This window comes from Onychomys torridus, chromosome 14 (genome assembly GCF_903995425.1).
Source record: "Onychomys torridus chromosome 14, mOncTor1.1, whole genome shotgun sequence".
Taxonomy (NCBI): Eukaryota; Metazoa; Chordata; class Mammalia; order Rodentia; family Cricetidae; genus Onychomys; species Onychomys torridus.
The window spans coordinates 37,681,219-37,700,163 of NC_050456.1; the positions used below are offsets into that span (position 1 = coordinate 37,681,219).

General features: G+C 44.3%; 2 protein-coding genes across 3 annotated transcripts in view; both read right to left on the bottom strand.

Moving 5' to 3' along the window:
• Window positions 1-2,017: 2,017 nt before the first annotated feature.
• Window positions 2,018-8,100, bottom strand: Dnaaf2 (dynein axonemal assembly factor 2). 2 transcript variants are annotated; one of them, XM_036206477.1, is made up of 3 exons: window positions 6,276-8,100; window positions 3,747-3,890; window positions 2,018-2,563 (listed from the first exon to the last, which is right to left on the bottom strand). In XM_036206477.1, exons 1-3 carry the CDS (start codon window positions 8,094-8,096, stop codon window positions 2,057-2,059), a joined length of 2,472 nt encoding a protein of 823 aa, XP_036062370.1. In that variant the 5' UTR covers window positions 8,097-8,100; the 3' UTR covers window positions 2,018-2,056. The 2 variants fall into 2 exon arrangements, with proteins under 2 accessions (XP_036062370.1, XP_036062371.1); XM_036206478.1 differs by lacking the exon at window positions 3,747-3,890.
• A 4,925-nt stretch (window positions 8,101-13,025) lies between these two features.
• Window positions 13,026-18,945, bottom strand: part of Pole2 (DNA polymerase epsilon 2, accessory subunit) — a 30,163-nt gene continuing 24,243 nt past the window's right edge. Inside the window, exons 17-19 of the mRNA XM_036206572.1 lie at window positions 16,778-16,954; window positions 14,270-14,337; window positions 13,026-13,200 (exon numbers count right to left, since the gene is read on the bottom strand). Coding sequence (XP_036062465.1) covers window positions 13,182-13,200; window positions 14,270-14,337; window positions 16,778-16,954 — 264 coding nt within the window. The 3' untranslated portion in view covers window positions 13,026-13,181. The remainder of the gene's footprint in view (window positions 13,201-14,269; window positions 14,338-16,777; window positions 16,955-18,945) is intronic.

The window sequence follows — 18,945 nt, forward strand, 5'->3', positions numbered from 1 at the left end:
CTGGAACTCACTTGGTAGTCCAGGCTGGCCTCGAACTCAACAGAGATCCGCCTGGCTCTGCCACCCGAGTGCTAGGATTAAAGGCGTGCGACACCACCGCCTGCACACTTGGCTTTAAGATATATATTTTTTTATTTTATTTTGTGTACGTTGGTGTTTTGCCTACATGTATGTCAGTGTGAGGGTGTCAGATCCTCTGGAACTGGAGTTACAGTTTTGAGAGTTGCCATGTGGGTGTTGGAAATTGAACCTGGGTCCTTTGGAAGAGCAGTCAGTGCTCTTAACCACACTGAGCCATCTCTCCAGCCCCCAAGATATATTTTTAATTATATTTTATCTGTGCACAAGTTTGTGTACCACAGTAAGGGGGGGAGGGGCACTTGCAGAAGTAGGTTCTCTCTTTCCATCATGCAAATACCAGGAATTGAACTCAGGTTTTCAGGCTTGTTAGTAGATACCTCTATCTGCTAAGCCATCTAGCCATCTCCCAAATTAACTTAATATATGTGACAGACTTCTATGAACATATATAATTGGTACAAAAAAAGTAATATAAAACCAAAATTGAACACAAAAGCACGTATGTACCTGTAATACAACTATGTAATTTTGTTTTGCTTTTTGAGACAGGGTTTCTCTGAGTAGCCCTGGCTGTCCTAGAACTCTCTGTAGACCAGGCTGGCCTTGAACTAAGAGATCTGCCTGCCTCTGCCTCCCAAGTGCTGGGATTAAAGGCATGCACCACCACTGCCTGGCATAACTATATAACTTAAAGGTCTGGTGTGCTGGTATATGCCTAAAATCCCAGCACTCAGAAACTGAGGGGCAACTGCCACAGGTTTGAGGGTAGCCCAGACTATAGGGAGTAGGAAAAACTGTGTCTCACAAATTAAGGGTCCAGAGAAATGGCTCAGTAGGTAAAGACCCTTCCCACCAAGGCTGATGACCTGGGTTTAACCCAAGAGACACCTTATCCTCTGAATCCATATTTATTCTGTAGCTTGTGTGTCCACCCCCACCCCCAAATAAATAAACGTGGTGGGCTTTTTTGTTTTGTTTTGTTTTGTTTTTTGCTTTTGTTATGTATACAGTGCAGGCCAAAAGAGGGCACCAGATCTTATAGATGGTTATAAGCCCCTTTGTGGTTGCTGGGAATTGAACTCAGGACCTCTGGCGGAGCAGCCAGTGCTCTTAACCTCTAAGCCATCTCCATCCTGTTTTTTGTTGAACTATTTTATTCTCCTTGAGAAAAATATTTCCATTAAAAATCACAAATCCCTCTACAAATTAAGAAAACTGGGGGATGGAGATTTAGCTCAGTGTTAGAGTGCTTGCCTAGCAAGCGCAAGGCCCTGAGTTCGATCCTTAGCTCCGTGTAATAGTAGTCTTTATATTCTGGAACTCACTTGATAGAACAGCCTGGCCTCAAACAATTTACAGATTGCCTCTGCCTCCTGAGTGCTGGGATTAAAGGCGTGTACCACCACTGCCTGGCAGTTTCTGTTTTGAAGACAGGCTCTAATTCATTATTAGACCTGAACTGACCATGATGTCTCCAGTGCTAGGAGTTGGGATTATAGGTACTTACCTACCTGGCTGCTGGCTTCCCTACCAGAATCAACTGTAAATGTTTATACATCTCTCTCTCTCTCTCTCTTTCTTTTTTTTTTTTTTTTGGTTTTTCAAGACAGGGTTTCTCTGTGTAGCTTTGCGCCTTTCCTGGATTTCGCTCTGTAGACTAGGCTGGCCTCAAACTCACAAAGATCCGCCTACCTCTGCCTCCTCAGTGAGTGCTGAGACTAAAGGCATGCGCCACCACCACCCAGCACATCTCTTTTTTTTTTTTTTTTAAAGTAGCTATTTTTTGTTTTGTTTTTTCAAGACAGGGTTTCACTGTGTAGCCATGGCTGTCCTAGAACTCACTCTATAGACCACATTGGCCTTGAACTAACAGAGATACGTCTGCCTCTGCCTGTTTTATAGTTAAAAACACAAAGAAGCTATTTTAGGCCCCAAATTTTTTTACTCAACATTTAAATTTCAAAATTATATACAATTAATCCAAATCATATAGCAAAGAGTTCTGAAAACTGAATTCACAGTGAGTAGTGTGGTCCTTAATGATCTGTACACTACCATCCTGCATATTGGTTTCTTCTATGCTGTCAAAATCAAGTACGTTTTGAACTCCAGTTTTGTTCAGTGATGGAGACAGGTAATCTCCATCTAATTCTTTTTCCTTAGTTACGACTGGCTCTTTTTTATTTTCCTTCTCTTCGGCTGAGTAGGTAGCACTGTTTTCTTTTATAAACTCAGGAGCCATTTTTGCCTCCGGCTGCTGAGCTTCTCCGGACAGCATGTGAGGAACATCAGGACAGATGTGTTGAAGGCCCACAGCTGAGCCACAAGTCTTTGTTTTTAATGCATCAGCTGCTACAGATGAATCAGAATCCAATATAGAGGTGGAAAAATGCTCTGTGTTTCCTTTTTCACTTGGAGGACATCTTTCACTGACTCCATTTTCCTTCTCTTGAAGCCCATCAGGATCACTACATTCTTGCAACTGTATCAAGAGAAAGAGCAAATCAGAAATTCTTTGAAGTAACAGAAATTGAATCATAATACTCTGAAAATATGTAAAACAATTTTTTGTGTATGTATGTGTGTTCATGCATGATACAGCACATACAGACAGGCTAGAGAGCAGCTTGTAAAAGTTGGTTCCCACCTTCTATGGCTGGCCTCGAACTCACAGAGATCCACCTGCCTCTGCCTCCCAAGTGCTGGGATTAAAGGCGTGCGCCGCCGCCACCACCACCTGGCTTGGTGTATTTTTTATCAGTGAGGCCATGATGAGTGTCTCTTTGAGATGTGAGAGCTTTAAAATGCCTTTGACGTGGTGCTTCTATAAAAATTATTCAGAATAAAAGATTCTGTGGGGCTGGAGAGTAGCTCGGTGGTTAAGAGCACTGGCTGCTCTTCTAGAGGACCAGGGTTTAATTCCCAGCACCCTCATACAGACAAACATGCAAGCAAAATAGCAATTCATATAAAATAAAAATAAATAAATCTTTAAAAAGAAAAGATTTTGGATTTCAAATAACAGCAAGACAAATTGCTAAATTTGTCTAAATGTAAAATTCTGAATCCAAAGTTTCCTTGTAAGCTCACCTACTGTTTCGTAGAACATTAAATTTATCTGATTTTTATCCATTGTTTGTTAATTATCATAAAATGAAATTTTTTAAAAATAAAATGAAAATAAAGAGTGGTGTTTTTATCACACTGTAAAGAAGCAGACAAAAGTTTTACTATCAGCTAGGCATGACGGCTCATACCTTTAATCTCAGCACTCAGGAGGCAGAGGTAGGTGGATCTCTGGGAGTTCGAGGCCACCCTGGTCCACAAAGCAAGTTCTAGGACAGCCAGGGCTGTTTTAAAAAAGCAAGCCTGTCTCGGGGGAAAAAAAAAAATTCAAGACTTGAAGTCATTCAGCCAATGGTCACTTCACGTAAGCCTTTTTTTTTTTTTCTCTCCCCTTTTTTAAAAATTTATTTATTATGTGTACAGCATGTATGCCTGTAGGCCAGAAGAGGGCACCAGATCTCATTACAGATGGTTGTGAGCCACCATGTGGTTGCTGGGAATTGAACTCAAGACTTCTGGGAGAGCAGTCAGTGCTCTTAAACTCTGAGCCATCTCTCCAGCTCCGCATAAGCCTCCTTTAAATCCCACTGAAATATTACCTTTGCATGAATCTGAATATTCTCATCAGTAATCTGAACAACTTCAATCAACGGTGGGGCTAGGGACCTTGCCTGTGTCAATGGGGAGTGCAGGACCTCTTCAAGAAACTCATTGACATTTTCCTCATCAAGAAACAATCTTTCCTACAGTAAAAAGAGGAAAAAAATATCCTTACAGGTCACCATAAAGGTCTTACATAGTTCAATGTTACAGTTTTTAAAATGTTTATCTCACCAACAGTGAGTGCTATCTTAAAAAGAGTAACTCTAGTGTGATATATAATGAACGTGAAAACATCTACTCATGAGGTCCACCTAAAAAGAGAAGGATAAAAGGAAGTCTTGATGCTTTTCTAAGTTTACTAAAGTGTGCTTTCCCTACAGGATGATCTCACTTACGAACAGTATTTCTTTTATTTTTCCCAAATATATACTGATAATAATTCCTAATAAACCAGTTAAGAAATATACAGAAGGTGTCTTTTAAATTCTTAACTATGCAAACTGGATGTAGTGGCACAAAACTGTCTTTCCAGCACTTGGGAAGTAGAGGCAGGAAGATCACAAGTTCAGGGTCACCTTCAGCTACACAGGAGTTCAAGGCTACTTTAGGCCACCTCAGACCCCAAGTCTCAGACAAAATACAGAGAAATTTGTTGGCCACTTAAGAGCCAATTACAATATTATTTAAAAGAAGTACATTCTATTTATTTTTAATTTTTTGAAGCAATGTCAGGATTTAACAAAGATTTGGTTTGGTATTTTTTTTTTTTAGCTTTTTTTTTTTGGAACTGAGGATTGAACCCAGGGCCTTGCACTTGCTAGGCAAGCGCTCTACCACTGAGCTAAATCCCCAACCCCTAACAAAGATATTTTTATACTGACTTTAAGAACAAGGATTATGAAAAACTAAGAAACTCAGCGCTGGGCCTGGCATCATCCACCTTCACTCGGAACGATTAGGTAGCAGCAGCAAGTGGATCTCTGAGTTCCAGGACAGCCAAGGCTACCTAGAGACACGTCTCAAAGGAAAAGAGGACAGACACACTTGAAAAACATGGGTGCAGGCTTTTCATATTTAAAATTATTTAATTCATAAGATCAGTCTACTGTTACCTCAAATAAGATTATCCTCTTCAGTGCTTTTATATAAGAAATACTGTAATTATAAAGTAAAGATTACTAGATGGTCCAAAGAGGGGACAAAATCAGAGATAAGTTTCAAATTCTCTTTGATTATAATTACAAACAGTATTTGAATTTGCAAGTGAACCAATGAATTAGAAGACTTTTACATTTAGAACAATTTGTCTTTGTATTACTTGAAGATCCAGAATCTTACAATCTGTATATTATTATTGAAGCACCCCATTAAAAGCATTTCTAAGCCAGGTGGTGGTGCACGCCTTTAATCCTAGAGCTCTTGAGGCAGAGGCAGGTGTGTTTCTGGGTTTGAGGCCAGTCTGATCTACAGATCGAGTTCCAGGACAACCAGGGCTACACAGAGAAACCCTGTCTCAAAAGAACAAAACAAAAACCAAAACACGAAAGGAAAGAATTCAAAAAGCAACTGTAGTTGGGCATGGTGACACAGGCCTTTATTTTATTTATTTTATTCATTCATTCATTTATTGTTTTTTGGAGACAGGGTTTCTCTGTGTAGTTTTGGAGCCTGTCCTGGAATTCGCTCTGTAGACCAGGCTGGCCTCGCACTCACAGAGATCCGCCTGCCTCTGCCTCCCGAGTGAGTGCTGGGACTAAAGGCGTGTGCCACCACCGCCCAGCGACACAGACCTTTAATCCCAGCATTTTGGAGGCAAAAGCAAGTCGATCTGTGTGTTCAAGGCCGGCCTGATCTACATAGTTGCAAGACAGCAAGGGCTATGTACTGAGACTATCAAATGGTCCTAACTAAAACAAACGGAGAGACATTTTCTGTGTAATTGATAGCACCCACCAGAGGGCAACCTAGCTGAAATTAAACAGCTTCATAGGGCCAAATGGGATGTAGAGAAGGAGCCGAAGGCCTTGCGGTAGGATACGCCAGTGCTCTACCACTGAGTTTAATCTCCAACCCCAGCATAGGACGTGAATTATTTCCTCTCCGGAAGTATTTTAACATTACCTGCACAAATTTCTAGACTCGGAAGAAATTGATTTCCCAAGTTAAAATATGACCACTTTAGAGTGCTTTTTTGACATAAATACTTTTGAGAACGACTTGAGTTATAACCCTTTTCAGGAGAGACAGAACCCTCAATTTTTTGCATACAATGCCGGAAATCTAGGAAATCATTAAAATCCAGTTTCTTTAAGTCAGTCGGTGGACCCTAAGAAAACGGTTGCATTGCGGACAACCCTCCTGAAGACATGAAGCGCATCCTCCGGATATGTACAAACTTCGCTTCGAGAACGCACTTAACCACGCACTACCTTTCATACTATGAATAGAGAAAACACTTGGTTAGGTGCCTGTAACAAAACATTTTTAAAGGAAGATGGAGTATTTCAAATAGTGAAAACGGTTACCTCCAAAGACTCACTGTCCAAGCCACAATACCATTCTCGCCAACGTCCACGGCTCTCTGGAGATTTTGCCAGCACTATCACCGCATTGTTGAGAGACATGCTAACCTCGGGTTCTTTGGTACTCAACTGATTCTCCGGAGCAAACTGCAAAGTGAAGGAGTAACCCGAGTCTTGTGTGGAGAAGCGCACTTTGTAACGGAGGGGGCTCAGGTCCCCGTGAAGACTTTGCGGCTGAATCCCAGGCACTTGAACGAGCAAAGTCAAGGAGTCTTCGTCCTGATAGCACCGCAAAGGAGGGCACACTGGTTCGATGCTCTCGGCCCCGGGGCCACCCATGGCTGAGCCCGAGGCGTCGTGGCGGGTGGTCCCCTCCTGCTCCTCACTCGTCTGGGCACTGAGGTCTCCTCCGCACAGTCCCGGTCTTCCCGCAGGGGACTCGGTGTCGCAGCCGGGGCACGCAGGGCAAGGGAGGCTTCGGTCCCCGGGAGGCGGCTCTTCCCCGAGGCCTAGAGACGCCCCCGAGCCCCCACCGAAGTCTCGCTGCGGCTGGGGGACGAGCTCCCCTTCAGCGTCCGCAGCCCCGAAGCCTGGGACTCCCACTCCGCTCGCGTCCCCGAGGTCGGCTCGGGTCGCCTCCGCCGTCTCTTCCCGCACCGCAGCCAGCTCGCCCTGGGAAGCGCAGGGTGAGACGTCAGTTCCGGTCTCGGCCGGGGACTCTTCCGGCGCCGCCGCCAGGTCCCGGCGCGCGAGCGACAGCGCCACGGGCAGCGTGACCACCAGCTGTCGCCGCGCCTTGTTGAACTGCGCCTTGCCGCGGCCGTCTTCCACCGGGTAGGGCAGCGAGAGCCGCAGCCGGTAGTCGGGGCTCCTGGAGTCCAGGCACAGCAGCTTCCCCTTCACCTCCAGTTCCGCCTTGTCGGCCGAGCGCAGCAGCGGCAGCTCGATGGTGACCACCAGCTCGTGCGGCACGGGGCTCGGGGCGGCGTCGCGCGAGCAGCGGTAATCCTGGAGGTCCACGTGGTGGCGCTGCACCACGGTGCAGCGGGGCTCGGTGGGCTCGGGGGGCTCCGGACGCTGCTCGGCCTGGGCAGCCCGGGGCGCCGGCGTGCGAGCCGTGCTCTCCGCCGCCGCCGGGTAGGGGTACGGGTATGGCAGGTCCGGGAAAAGCCCGGGCGGCTCCCCCTCGGGCCGGGCAGGGACGCCCCCGGGAAGGGGAGTGCGCAGCACCGCGGCCTCGGGCACCCCCTTGTACTTGATCTTGAGGATCTTGGCGTTCCTGCGGTCCAGCCTGACGCCGAACTGCTGCTCCACCGCCTCCAGGGCCGTGGCGTCCAGCATTTCGCGGAATCGCTCGTGGCTCCGGGCCAGCGCTAGCGCGTCGGGGTGGAAGACCACGTCGTAGACGGTGTAGCGGGAGCCGCTGCGCCCCACGTACTTGCGGCCCGGCGCCAGGCTGTAGGGCAGGGACCAGTGGCTGCCGGCCGCCGCGTCGCCGCGCCCCGCGCTCGGCCGGCTGCTGGGCGAGCCTACCAGCGAGTTGCTGCACACGTTCACGAAGCAGCGGTGCTCCCCGTCCAGGCTGGTACGCAGCACGTGGCCCGGCTCTGGGTGCACGAACCGCACCTCCACCCCGCGCTCCCGCTCCAGCGCTGTGATCTCCTCCTCGTAGCGCCTCCGGTTCTCAGGGTCCGTGATCTCCGAGGCGTACTCGGAGAACATTCGGCGGAACTCTGGGTCCTGAAAGGCGGAGGTGAGCCGCTGCACCTCCTCTCCGCTCAGATCCAAGTCCTCCAGCGCTGAGGCCGCCGCCGCCTTGGCCATGGTTCCCCCCCTCCCCCTCACTCGGCCTCCTCACCCGAGCCCGGTGAAGGATCAGCCCGAACCTAGGATGCGCGCTGCCGAGTCTGGGGAACAAGCAGAAGTGACCAGCCTAGGAAGGTAACCGTTGGATAGCTGGGCAGCGCGTGCTTTGTTGCCATAGGTACACCTTTGGCGGCGGGACAGTGATCTCGTGGGAATGCTAGAAATAGACTGCTGTTCAAACCAAGCAGCCACTCTGCCTGCTACAGGCTGGAGGCTTCTGTTCCAGGATACACGGACTTTGCGGTCCTCATTTTCAGCGCTTTATCTTACTAACTGTTCACTTTCACAGACAAATGAGAAGTTTCCTAGCCAAGGCTACAATTCACAAACCTAACTTTTATTCTGGCCCTTTTCACTTTGTGAAACTGACATATAAGCCCTAATTTTTGTTCTATTTGCCGGTATCCTACCTTACAATTGTCCCGTTTAAAAAAAAAACAAAAACAAAAACAAAAAAACCTTGGGGGGCAAAAGATGGACTCGAAAATCCCAAAGCCCAGTAAACAAGGGAAAGGTATTCACTTTTCATAATGTAAAAGTAAGGTCCCATAAATCACTTAGCAAAATCACGGACTTTGTCCCGATGGGTTCCCTTGAGTTGAGAATAGAATTAAAACTACACATCTTTTGAAAACCACATATCCTTAGATTGACTCAGTAGTTCCTAACAGTGTGATTCTAAAAGAAAGACCATAAGCTCCACAAGGAATTAATGCACCAGGTGTGGTAGTAATACAGTGGAATCTTATGCCCGCCAGACTTTATAGAAATTGTTTTGTTATGGTGCTAGGGGCGGGACCCAGGACCTCACCTGTAGCATGAGCTCTACCACTGAGCCACACCCCCAGGTCCAGAGTGAGGTTATGAATTGATGGCTGGCCAGTCCTGAAGCAGTTGTATGTGCACAGCATTTAGCACAGTTTACACTGGTATTACTGCAATCACAGGATCTTTTCCAGGTTTTTTTTCTTTTTTTCTTTTTTTTGGTTTTTCGAGACAGGGTTTCTCTGTGTAGCTTTGCACCTTTCCTGGAGCTCGCTCGGTAGACCAGGCTGGCCTCGAACTCACAGAGATCCGCCTGGCTCTGCCTCCCAAGTGCTGGGATTAAAGGCGTGCACCACCACCGCCCGGCCAGGTTTTTTTCCTTAACTCATCCTTTTTTGTGTGGGGAGGAAGAGTATCCCAGAACCAAACTCAGGGCCGGCGTATACAAGACAAGTACTCTCATCCCAAGCCTTCCATCTGTTCTCTCGGTCGCTTTTGCACACACCTTCCTCTGTTACATTTTAAGTAGAATGTCCCAAGACTGGGATAGCACCTTGTCTCCATTACATCATCTCTTTCCCAAATATATAAATATTGTACGTACTCAGCTGGGCATGATGGCGCACACCTTTAATGCCAGCACTTGGGAGGCAGAGGCAGGCGCATCTCTGAGTTCAAGGCCAACCTGATCTTATAGATGGAGTTCTAGGGCTACACAGCCAGGATGACACAGAGAAACCCTGGCTCAAAAACAAACAAAATTAATTAATAAACTCACAAATAACCAACTCCTGTTTCAAGTTCTAAACTCCCGACTCATCCAGCTTGTCTATCTGATGTCTCCATTTGAGGCCTGGAAAGGCTGATAATGGAACTCTGGACTACTGTCCTTTCCCTCATCTGTCCCTTGATCTCCCAGCAGCTGTAAGCCTGACTAGGAATGCATTTTCCTCTTGACTTCAGCACTCAAAGGTCTGTTCGTTCCTGCTCTCCTTGTCTCTCATCCGCCAGCTTCCCTGTCTACACCCATGCCCATAGCTTGAAATGGATCTGTCAACGGATCAGTCCTGGTCAGATATTATTGCTTACTCTACCTACTGTGTAGGTAAGTTAATGCTCTTTTTGAAATTTTGTTTTATTGTTGTATATGTGCATGCATTCGATGCACACATGTGTAGGTCAGAAGACAGCTTTTGTGCGTTTGTCTCTTCTTCCACTGTGGGTACCAGGGGGTCAGGCTTGCACACAGCAAATGCTTTTACTCACCAAGCCGTCTGGCCAGCCTGATGAGTTAATGTTAAAGCACAAGAAAAACAAAAACTGTGTGCTCTAAGGACACAAAACCACTGGCACTCTCTTACGTTGAGAAAACATGTTGGGACAATTACTTGAGGAAATTACTATTGAACATAATGTGTATGATGGAAAAGTTCCATTTTGAAGTATACATCCAACAAAAACATCACCACAACATATGAACTAGATATGTGTGTGTGCACGTATTTTAAATATTTATTTTTAATGGTGTGTGTATGTGCAGGTGCCCACCAAGGCTAGATGAGTCAGTTACATCCCCTGGTCCCTGTATTGTAGTAGTTGTAAGCCACCCACTGTGGGTGCTGGGAACTGAACTTGAGTCCTCTAGGAGAGCAAAATGCAATCTTATCTACTGAGCCCCGTAGAGAGAGAGAGGGAGTGTGTGTGTGTGTGTGTGTGTATAATATATATTTTTAAAGATTTTATTATGTATACAGTGTTCTGCCCACATGTATGCATGCCCGCCAGAAGAGGGCGCCAGATCTCATTACAGATGGCTGTGAGCCACCATGTGGTTGCTGGGAATTGAACTCAGGTCCATCTGGAAGAGCAGACAGTGCTCTTAACCACTCAGCCATCTCTCCAGCCCCTGAGCCCATTTCTATCACTACTGTTGCTCTGGTGGCTGACCACTCAAAAACTACTCTGTGGTCACCATCTCTCTCCCTCTGGTCTATCCTGATGGCAGAACACCCTTGACACCCAGCCCGACTCTTGAGAATGTAAATGTCAGCTTAACTCCCACGGACAGGCTTCTCCCACCGCCAAGCAGCCCATCAAAAGTTACCCTCTTTAAAGTATTTTCACTATAGGTCCTATTTGACACTCTTCTAGGGTGTGGCTTTCCCCCATCTGAAGGTAAGCTTCATGAAACCTAGAACTCTGCTTTTCTGGTGAGGAACTGGGGTCCCCGGAATCTAAGATGTGTTGGCTATGCAGGTAATGAATGCACATACCGAGGGAGGAAGACAGCAAGCTCAGCATGTAAAGGCTGGTCCCAAAGCACTTCTGCAGGATAAAACATACACAGAGAAGAAACTGGGGTGTGCACCCAAATACTAAAACTAGTTCTTTATAAAAAGACTTTCCGGCCTTTCATCTCAGCACTCCAGAGGCAAAGGCAGGCAGATCGCTGAACATAAGGCTAGCCTGACCCTGGGTTCAATCTATAGCAGTATCAACTGGGGAGAGGGGTTGCTTTAAAAATGTGTACTCAAAAAACTGGGTATGTTGGCACATGCCCAGTGAGACCCTGTCTCAAAAAGGAAAAAAAAAAAAAACTTGGGAGTTGGAGAGCAAGTTCCAGAACAGCCAGGACTACACAGAGAAACCCTATTTCATAAAAATAAATAAATATTTATTTTCTTCTTCATTTATGGATGTGTGTGTAAGCCCACTCGAGTGGCCAGGCCCCTCCCCAGAGGACCTCTGCCAGGTTCCACCCACAGAATACTCTAACTGCCCTAGATGCTGGACCCTCCCCTACCCTGCAGAGCAAAAAGCCCAATATCTGGACATGGAATCCCACCAATCTCCACCCAGGAGAGCTCCACCCTCTCCCTGAACTCTGATCCCCTTGTAAGAGCAGCAAGTGCTCTTAACCACTAAGCACCCTCCCCAGCCTCTAAAGATTATTTCTGATGATAAAAATTATAGGTTATAAAAAAATTGCAGGTTATGGAACATTTTTTAATTTATGCTTATTTATATTTTCTAATTTTGCTAGGAATTTGGAAGTTTTTTTGGGTTTTGTTTTGGGACAGGGTGTCACTGTGTAACTCTAGCTGGCCTGGAACTTGCTACATAGTTCATCTAGCCTCAAAGACACTGAGAGCACCATACCCAGTAGTTTTTAAATACCTTCTCATTTAAGTTTTAAAGCTCTGAGGCAGTCAGGGGAGTCCTGGGAGGCCCTGAACTCATGTGAGAGTCAGTAAACATCCTCAAGAATTGATTACCTGTTATAAGTCATCCTTGTAACTTCAAATTTCACCCTGTCCTTGGACTTGCCTCCCCGAAACTGGTTAGTTTTTGTTCACTGTAAGTGAATCTGTCTTTGGTATTGTTACATGAGCACAGAAACCCATGATTCAAAGTAAACTATGCGGCTCCAGTGTAGCTCAGTGGCAGAGTGCTTGCCTAGCAGCCTGTGAGGTCCTGGGTTCAATCTTCAGTGTAGCAAAAAACTAAACAAAACCCTTATGTTTTGTAAGTATAAAAACTATGGGAATGATAGTTAAAATTTTCCACTGCCAAAAGACAGTTGTGGATAATTATGTAGTAAATAGACAATAGTTTACCCCAAAGCAGATTTTTCTCAACTTTGTAAGATGGAATTTTGTGAGTAAATAATTCAAAAACCTGGTGATATATTATTAGAGTTATTATGCTGTCAATAGCCCAAGTTAGATTAAAACAATTCCCAAAATTTTTTAAATTTATTTAACTTATTTATTTTATGTGAATTGGTGTGAAGGTGTCAGATCCCCTGGAACTGGAGTTACAGAAAGTTGTGAGCTGCCATGTGGGTGCTGGGAATTGAACCCGGGTCCTCTGGAAGAGCAGCCAGTGTCTTAACCACTGAGCCATCTCTCCAGCTGGAGTCACAAAATTTTAAACACTTACTTTTTAAAATAGATTGGATTGTGACTAGCATGGAAATAATGAAACAAGTGAAATATGTCACTGCATTTTAAACACACCTGCATGCTTTTGAGACCGCAAACATCTTTCTATAAAATTTTCTGAAGTGTAATATAACATCAAATTTTCTTTTAATATATTTATTAAAATTTTTTCATTCTGCATACCAACCCCAGTTCCACCTCCCCTAACATCAAATTTTCATAAAATACAACTTGTGCAGAACATTCTAAGGTTTACCATAACTTTATTATAATTTAATATACAAATTACACAAGATAAAAATAAGAAAATTCATTTCATTTATCCTCATGAATCTCAAAAGCCCTGAAGTTTGCTGAAAGAGAAAATAAAATAAAATTAAGCACTATTATTTCTTTTTTTTGCACTATCATTTCTTAATTCTTAGTTGTAGTTATGTTTAAAGACACATCCAATTCATACACACTCATAATTCAAGAGGAAACACTAAAAGTATGTCTGACATCCAACTTGTTCTCCTAAAGGGATACATCTTTATAAAGGTCGTCTAATAAAACAACAACAACAAAAAACAAAACAAAACCAAACAAACACCCCTGGGCTACACAGTTCTAAGCCAGCTAAGAATGGCTCAAACAAAAACACACACAAGAAATGAAAGCTGAGTGTGATATGACACACCCATAACTCCAGCGTTCCAGGGGTTGAGGTAGGACAGCAAGTTCAGGCCAGCCTGAGCTACCCTAAAAAACAAACAAGGGGTGGAGACACAGCTGACTGGTAAATGCTGGTCTAGTGTGTCCAAGACCCCGGGTTCAACCTATAGCAGTATCAACTGGGGAAGGGGGGAGCTTTAAAAATGTATACCCAAAAAACTGGGCATGGTGGCACATGCCCATAATCCAAGCTACACAGTGAGACCCTGTCTCAAAAAGGAAAAAAAAGGTGGCTTGGTAGTTGGAGAAATGGCTTAAAACACTCGATGCTCCTGCAGAGGACCTGAGTTCAGTTCCCAGCACCCGCGTCAGGCAACTCACAACTGCCTGTGATTCCAGATCGGGAGATCTGACAGCCTCTTCTGGTACCATGCTCACCGAGCGAGCGGTCAGTTGTACTTCCCTAAGTCCTTTGAACCCCATCGCCACACATCTAGGGTCTCTCTACACTTCGAGAAACAGCCATATGGGTGAATAGGAAGCATCCTCAGGTGTCAGCCTACGTGGGAACTAGCCCACCTCCAAAGCCAGCCTGAGAAGCCACTGAAAAGTTCCTATCAACAGAAACCAGCCAAGAACTTAGCATGACTGCTGCTCAGTCTAAAGCATTCCCAGGAGGCCACTCGGCAGTGACACACACAAGGAAAATCTAGGCATACCTATCAAGTGTGACTTTGAGAACAGAAAAGCAAGAGAAGCCATGCTCACCTGTCTTCCACTGTCTTACTGGAAGGGTAAAAGACTTTGAATGCAAACCCACTTCTTGGAAAAGAGCCCTTTAGAGACAAAAATGTCCGTAAGTGACTCTTTGGCTTGTCGAAAATAATCCCTATTTTTAGAATCACATTTCTTAGTCATGATTTAAAATTACAAGATGTGACTACAAATTGTTAGCAGTTTATTTTTTTTTAGAGGTTACTATAAAATGTCACGACCTAGTAATCTAAGTTGACCAGTTTTAGTCCAACAAATGTCATTGGAAATGCTTTGGCATGGCTCCACTCAGTGTGGAAACAAGTAATACTGTAAAATATTAAACATGCTTAGAAGGCAGACATTGTGTTCAAGGAGTCTTCCCTGCCTTCCCCCTCAATGCCAGGTTGACAGGATCCCAGTGTTCCCCCAGCACCACTGAGCAGGAATTACAAGTGACTGTCTACGATGCAGACCTAATGGTACCTGGGAGACTAGAGCTTCCAGTCTGTCTGAAGCCCTGCATCAATGCCTGGCCTACAGCCAGCACTCAGTACTGTAAGTAAGAACCAAGAAGAGATAAAGAAAAATGGGGCTGGAAAGATGGCTCAGCAGTGAAACACATATACTGCTCTGTGAGAGGATCCAAGTTCAATTCCCAGCACCCACTTCAGGTGGCTCACCATCACTCCAGCTTCAGAAGCATCTCTCACCCCTGGTCTCTGGGCACCTGCATGCATATGGGCATAGCCACACAGAAACATATAACTTAAATAATAAGATCATCTTTTCTTAAGAAAAAAGTAATGAAGCAATATCAAAATATCAAGTTTTGAACCTGACCAAAATGCATAAATAAGGTTTAAAAAAAAAGAGGGAGAGAATGGTGAGGTTTGTTCAAACACTGCCAGATCAAAGAGTGGGAAAACTCACTGGTAAAGTGTTTTTTAAAATAGTGTCAACTAAGAAAATGTCTGACAATATAACAAATATCTAAAGAGAATATCTAATGAGGAAATAGCCTCACTGTGATATTTGACTGTAATAAAGACTGAGGGGCAGGAGAGAGAGCCCAGCTGTTAAGAGCACCGGGTACTCTTGCAGAGGAAGCAAGTTCAATTCCCAGCAACCATATGGCAGCTCACAATCATCCATAACTCCAGTTCTAGAGAATCCAATGCCCTGTTTTGACATCGTTAGTCACCAGTCACACACATGGTGCATTGTTTTAGGTTTAAAATAAACCTATTAAAAAAAAAAGAAAGAAAGAAAGAAAAAGACTGTGAAAACCAACCACAAATTTTATGCACCAAAGCCAAGTATGCTGATCCTTGGAGAATGATTCTCAACCAGGGATTCTTGTCCCTTAAGAGACATTGAGAAACATCTACGGATACTTCTGATTGTCATGAGTGAAAGATGTAACCAACATCCAGTGAGGATGCAAGGATGCTGCCGAGCATCCTATAGTGCGCATGAAAGCCCCTACAATCAAGAATTAATTACTTGATCCAAGATGCAAATGTGCCAAGGTTGATGATAAGCCCTGTGTAGATAAAGCCACACAAATGTACTTGACAAAAGAAGCCAGATGAAACAAAAAAGTATTAATATTTAAAATTCATAAGAATCAGCATGCAGACTTTATTAAAAATCACAAGTGGGGCCCTGTGGTAGAGCACGCCTTTAATCCCAGCACTCGGGAAGCAGAGGCAGGCGGATCTCTGGGTTTAAGGACAGCCTGGGCTATGCAGAGTTCTAGGGCTATACACTGACACCCTCCCTCAGAACAAAACAAAGCAAACACCCAACCAGTAAAGACAATATTTTGTTTGACATAAACTATGGTTATGTGATTATTTGTGGTACATATTTTCCAGGTCCTAAAGTCAATTATATCTTCAGATACTGAAGCAGCTTTATATTCCAGAGTCGTTTCAAAGTTCTATAGAAAAATTAAATCACGAAAGGAAAAATACCCATTTGATTTTATATTTTGGTCTGCTTGTTATTTAAAAAAATCTAGCCAGATGATGGAGGCACACAGCTTTAGTCTCAGCACTTGGGAGGCAGTTCGAGGCCAGCCTGGTCTACAGAGTGAGTTCCAGGACAGCCAGGGCTACACAGATAAACCCTGTCTTGAAAAAAACAAAACAACAACAACAAACTACAATACATTATAGTTACATCACATACCAAGAGTTTAGGAATCTTCTGTGTATACCAAATTATATCAGTGCTTGACTAACTATATATTTAACCACAGCGATGATTTTATTCTCTCTATAAAGTCATAGACATGTGCTATAGGGTGCAAAGTGGCTGAATAGGTAAGGGACTTGCCGCTGAACCTGGTAGCCTTAGTTCCATCTTTGGGACCCACATGGTGGAAGGAGAGAACTGACTCTCACCATGGTATACACGCTACCACACACACACACAAACAACACATGAGGTAATTTGTAAAATTAGAGAAGAGAAACAAAAATGTGCTATACTCTTGACCATCCATGGCATCCTTACAGGGTTTATGCAGAGGCACTCAGTGTTGGTCACGGTGAAGGGATCATACTTGTCTGCAATGACCAGCAGATCGGGCACAGGGTACACTCTCAAAGTATAATCATATGCCCAGTGGACAGGGCAGACATAAAGAGGCAGAGGAGTCAGATGTCCCTGAGATAAGACAGTCTTTACAAACTACAACAGAACACAAAACAAAGCAAAACAGTTCAACAGTGAAAGCAAAAACCGTGAAGAAAGTAGTTTTAAATTAATGATTTCCATGAAGACCTGGAATATCTACCAAAAACTGAAGCCTTGAGCCACAGAACATGAAGAAACACTGCTCTGAGAATGAAATTATCATATATTCTAGGGAAAAACAATCTAAGTTTTCATTTAATATCATTTATCATAACACTGACCCTCTTTTTAGTCATGAATCAACTGTACATATAATAAATCCATTTACTACTTCAACTCATTAAAAAAAGGGAAGGTGTGGTAATCTGTACTCCCACCAATTAGAAGGCTGGGTATTGCCATGAATTTGAGGCCAACCTAGGCTACATACAGCGGGAGACCTTGTCTCAAAAAAAAAATCTAAAATAGTAATAACTAATAATATTTGATACTGCTGGACATGACAGTGCATAATAACTGTCATCCCAGCTACAGAGACGGCTAAGAGGATTATTGGAACTTATGAGTTTAAAAAAAAAAATCATAACTATAACAATTTCACAGGGCTGGTAGGATTGCTCAGTGGGTACAGCGCTTGTCACCCACAATGCAAGCCTGGTGACTTGAGCTGGGTCCACTCCCCATGGGAAGGTGGAAAGAGAACTAACTTCACAAAGCTGCTGCTCTCTGGCTTCCACGTGTGCCACCCACACCATATACACACAAGAGTGAAAATGAAAATTACAGCTTCATAGTGTAAGTCAGGGGCCAGCAGCCAGTCAACCCGGGCTACACAGTAAGACTCTATCTTCATTTTATTTTATTTTTTTAAGATTTATTTATTTATTATGTATACAGTGTTCTGTCTACATGTGTCCTTGCAGGCCAGAAGAGGGCGCCAGATCTCATTACAGATGGCTGTGAGCCACCATGTGGTTGCTGGGAATTGAACTCAGGACCTTTGGAAGACTGGAAGAACATTCAGTGTTCTTAACCTCTGAGCCATCTTTAAAAAGAAAAAAAATGTATAACAAAGAATAAAAGTGATTTTCGTCCATACCTCTCAATGACAACTGTATATTTGAGAACTTTGAATTTACAAGATAAACACTGCATGTCCTCCTGATGTGGACACACCATATGAAATATGTAGTGAACATGAGGAATACGAACATCTTGTAAAAATAATACACATATTATGAAGTAAATCTAAGAGTTTTAAGGAAAAACGAGAAGCTTCAGGCGAAGTCCCTGCTTGCTCTGGCCTTCCATCTCTGTCTCTAGGTTCTTCGGTAGAAAGCTGCAACACCAGCATAAGAACTGAACTCCACTACTGCATTCCACCACAAGGAAATAGCAAAGCACACGCGCACAGGAGCTTAACCAAGTCCATAAAGCACAGCAAGTAAACTAATTCAGTCAAAGCCGGGAGGTGGTGGTGCGGATCTCTGAGTTCGAGGCCAGCCTGGTCTACAGAGTGAGTTCCAGGACAGTCAGAAGAGAAACTAACTGTCTTGAAAAAGAAACAAACAAAAACAAAAGCCCACAAGAGCTGAAGAGATGGCTCAGTGGTTAAGCAGTCATGAGCACCCGAGTTCAGATCGCAGCACCCATGTAAGACTGCTTGCCAACACCTATAATTTAGCTCCAAGGGACCCAATGGCCGCTTCTGGCTTCTACACATGTGCACATACATGTGCATACTATGCTCACAAAGAAACACACACAGAAACGACAAAACTAAAAAAATTTTAAAACAAAACCAAGGACTGGAGTCCTGACTCAGTGGTTAAGAGCACTGTGGCTCTTGCACAGGACCAGGGTTCGATTCCCAGCACCCCCATGGGGGCTCACAGCCCTCTGTAACTCCAGTCCCAAGGAATCCAGTGCCGCCTCCATAGGCACCAGGCACAACCATGGCACACATACATACATGCAGGTAAAACATCCATAGACACAATTTAATATGATAAATAAATACAAAACAAAAGGTAGTTTACGGAAGA

Excerpts from the sequence above, each read along its gene's own strand:
- Dnaaf2 (XM_036206477.1), bottom strand. The coding sequence starts at position 8,096 with ATGGCCAAGGCGGCGGCGGCCTCAGCGCTGGAGGACTTGGATCTGAGC. Across the intron at positions 3,891-6,275 it reads TGGACAGTGAGTCTTTGGAG|GAAAGATTGTTTCTTGATGA; the intron begins GTAACCGTTTTC and ends TTTTTACTGTAG. Across the intron at positions 2,564-3,746 it reads ATATTCAGATTCATGCAAAG|TTGCAAGAATGTAGTGATCC; the intron begins GTAATATTTCAG and ends CTCTTGATACAG.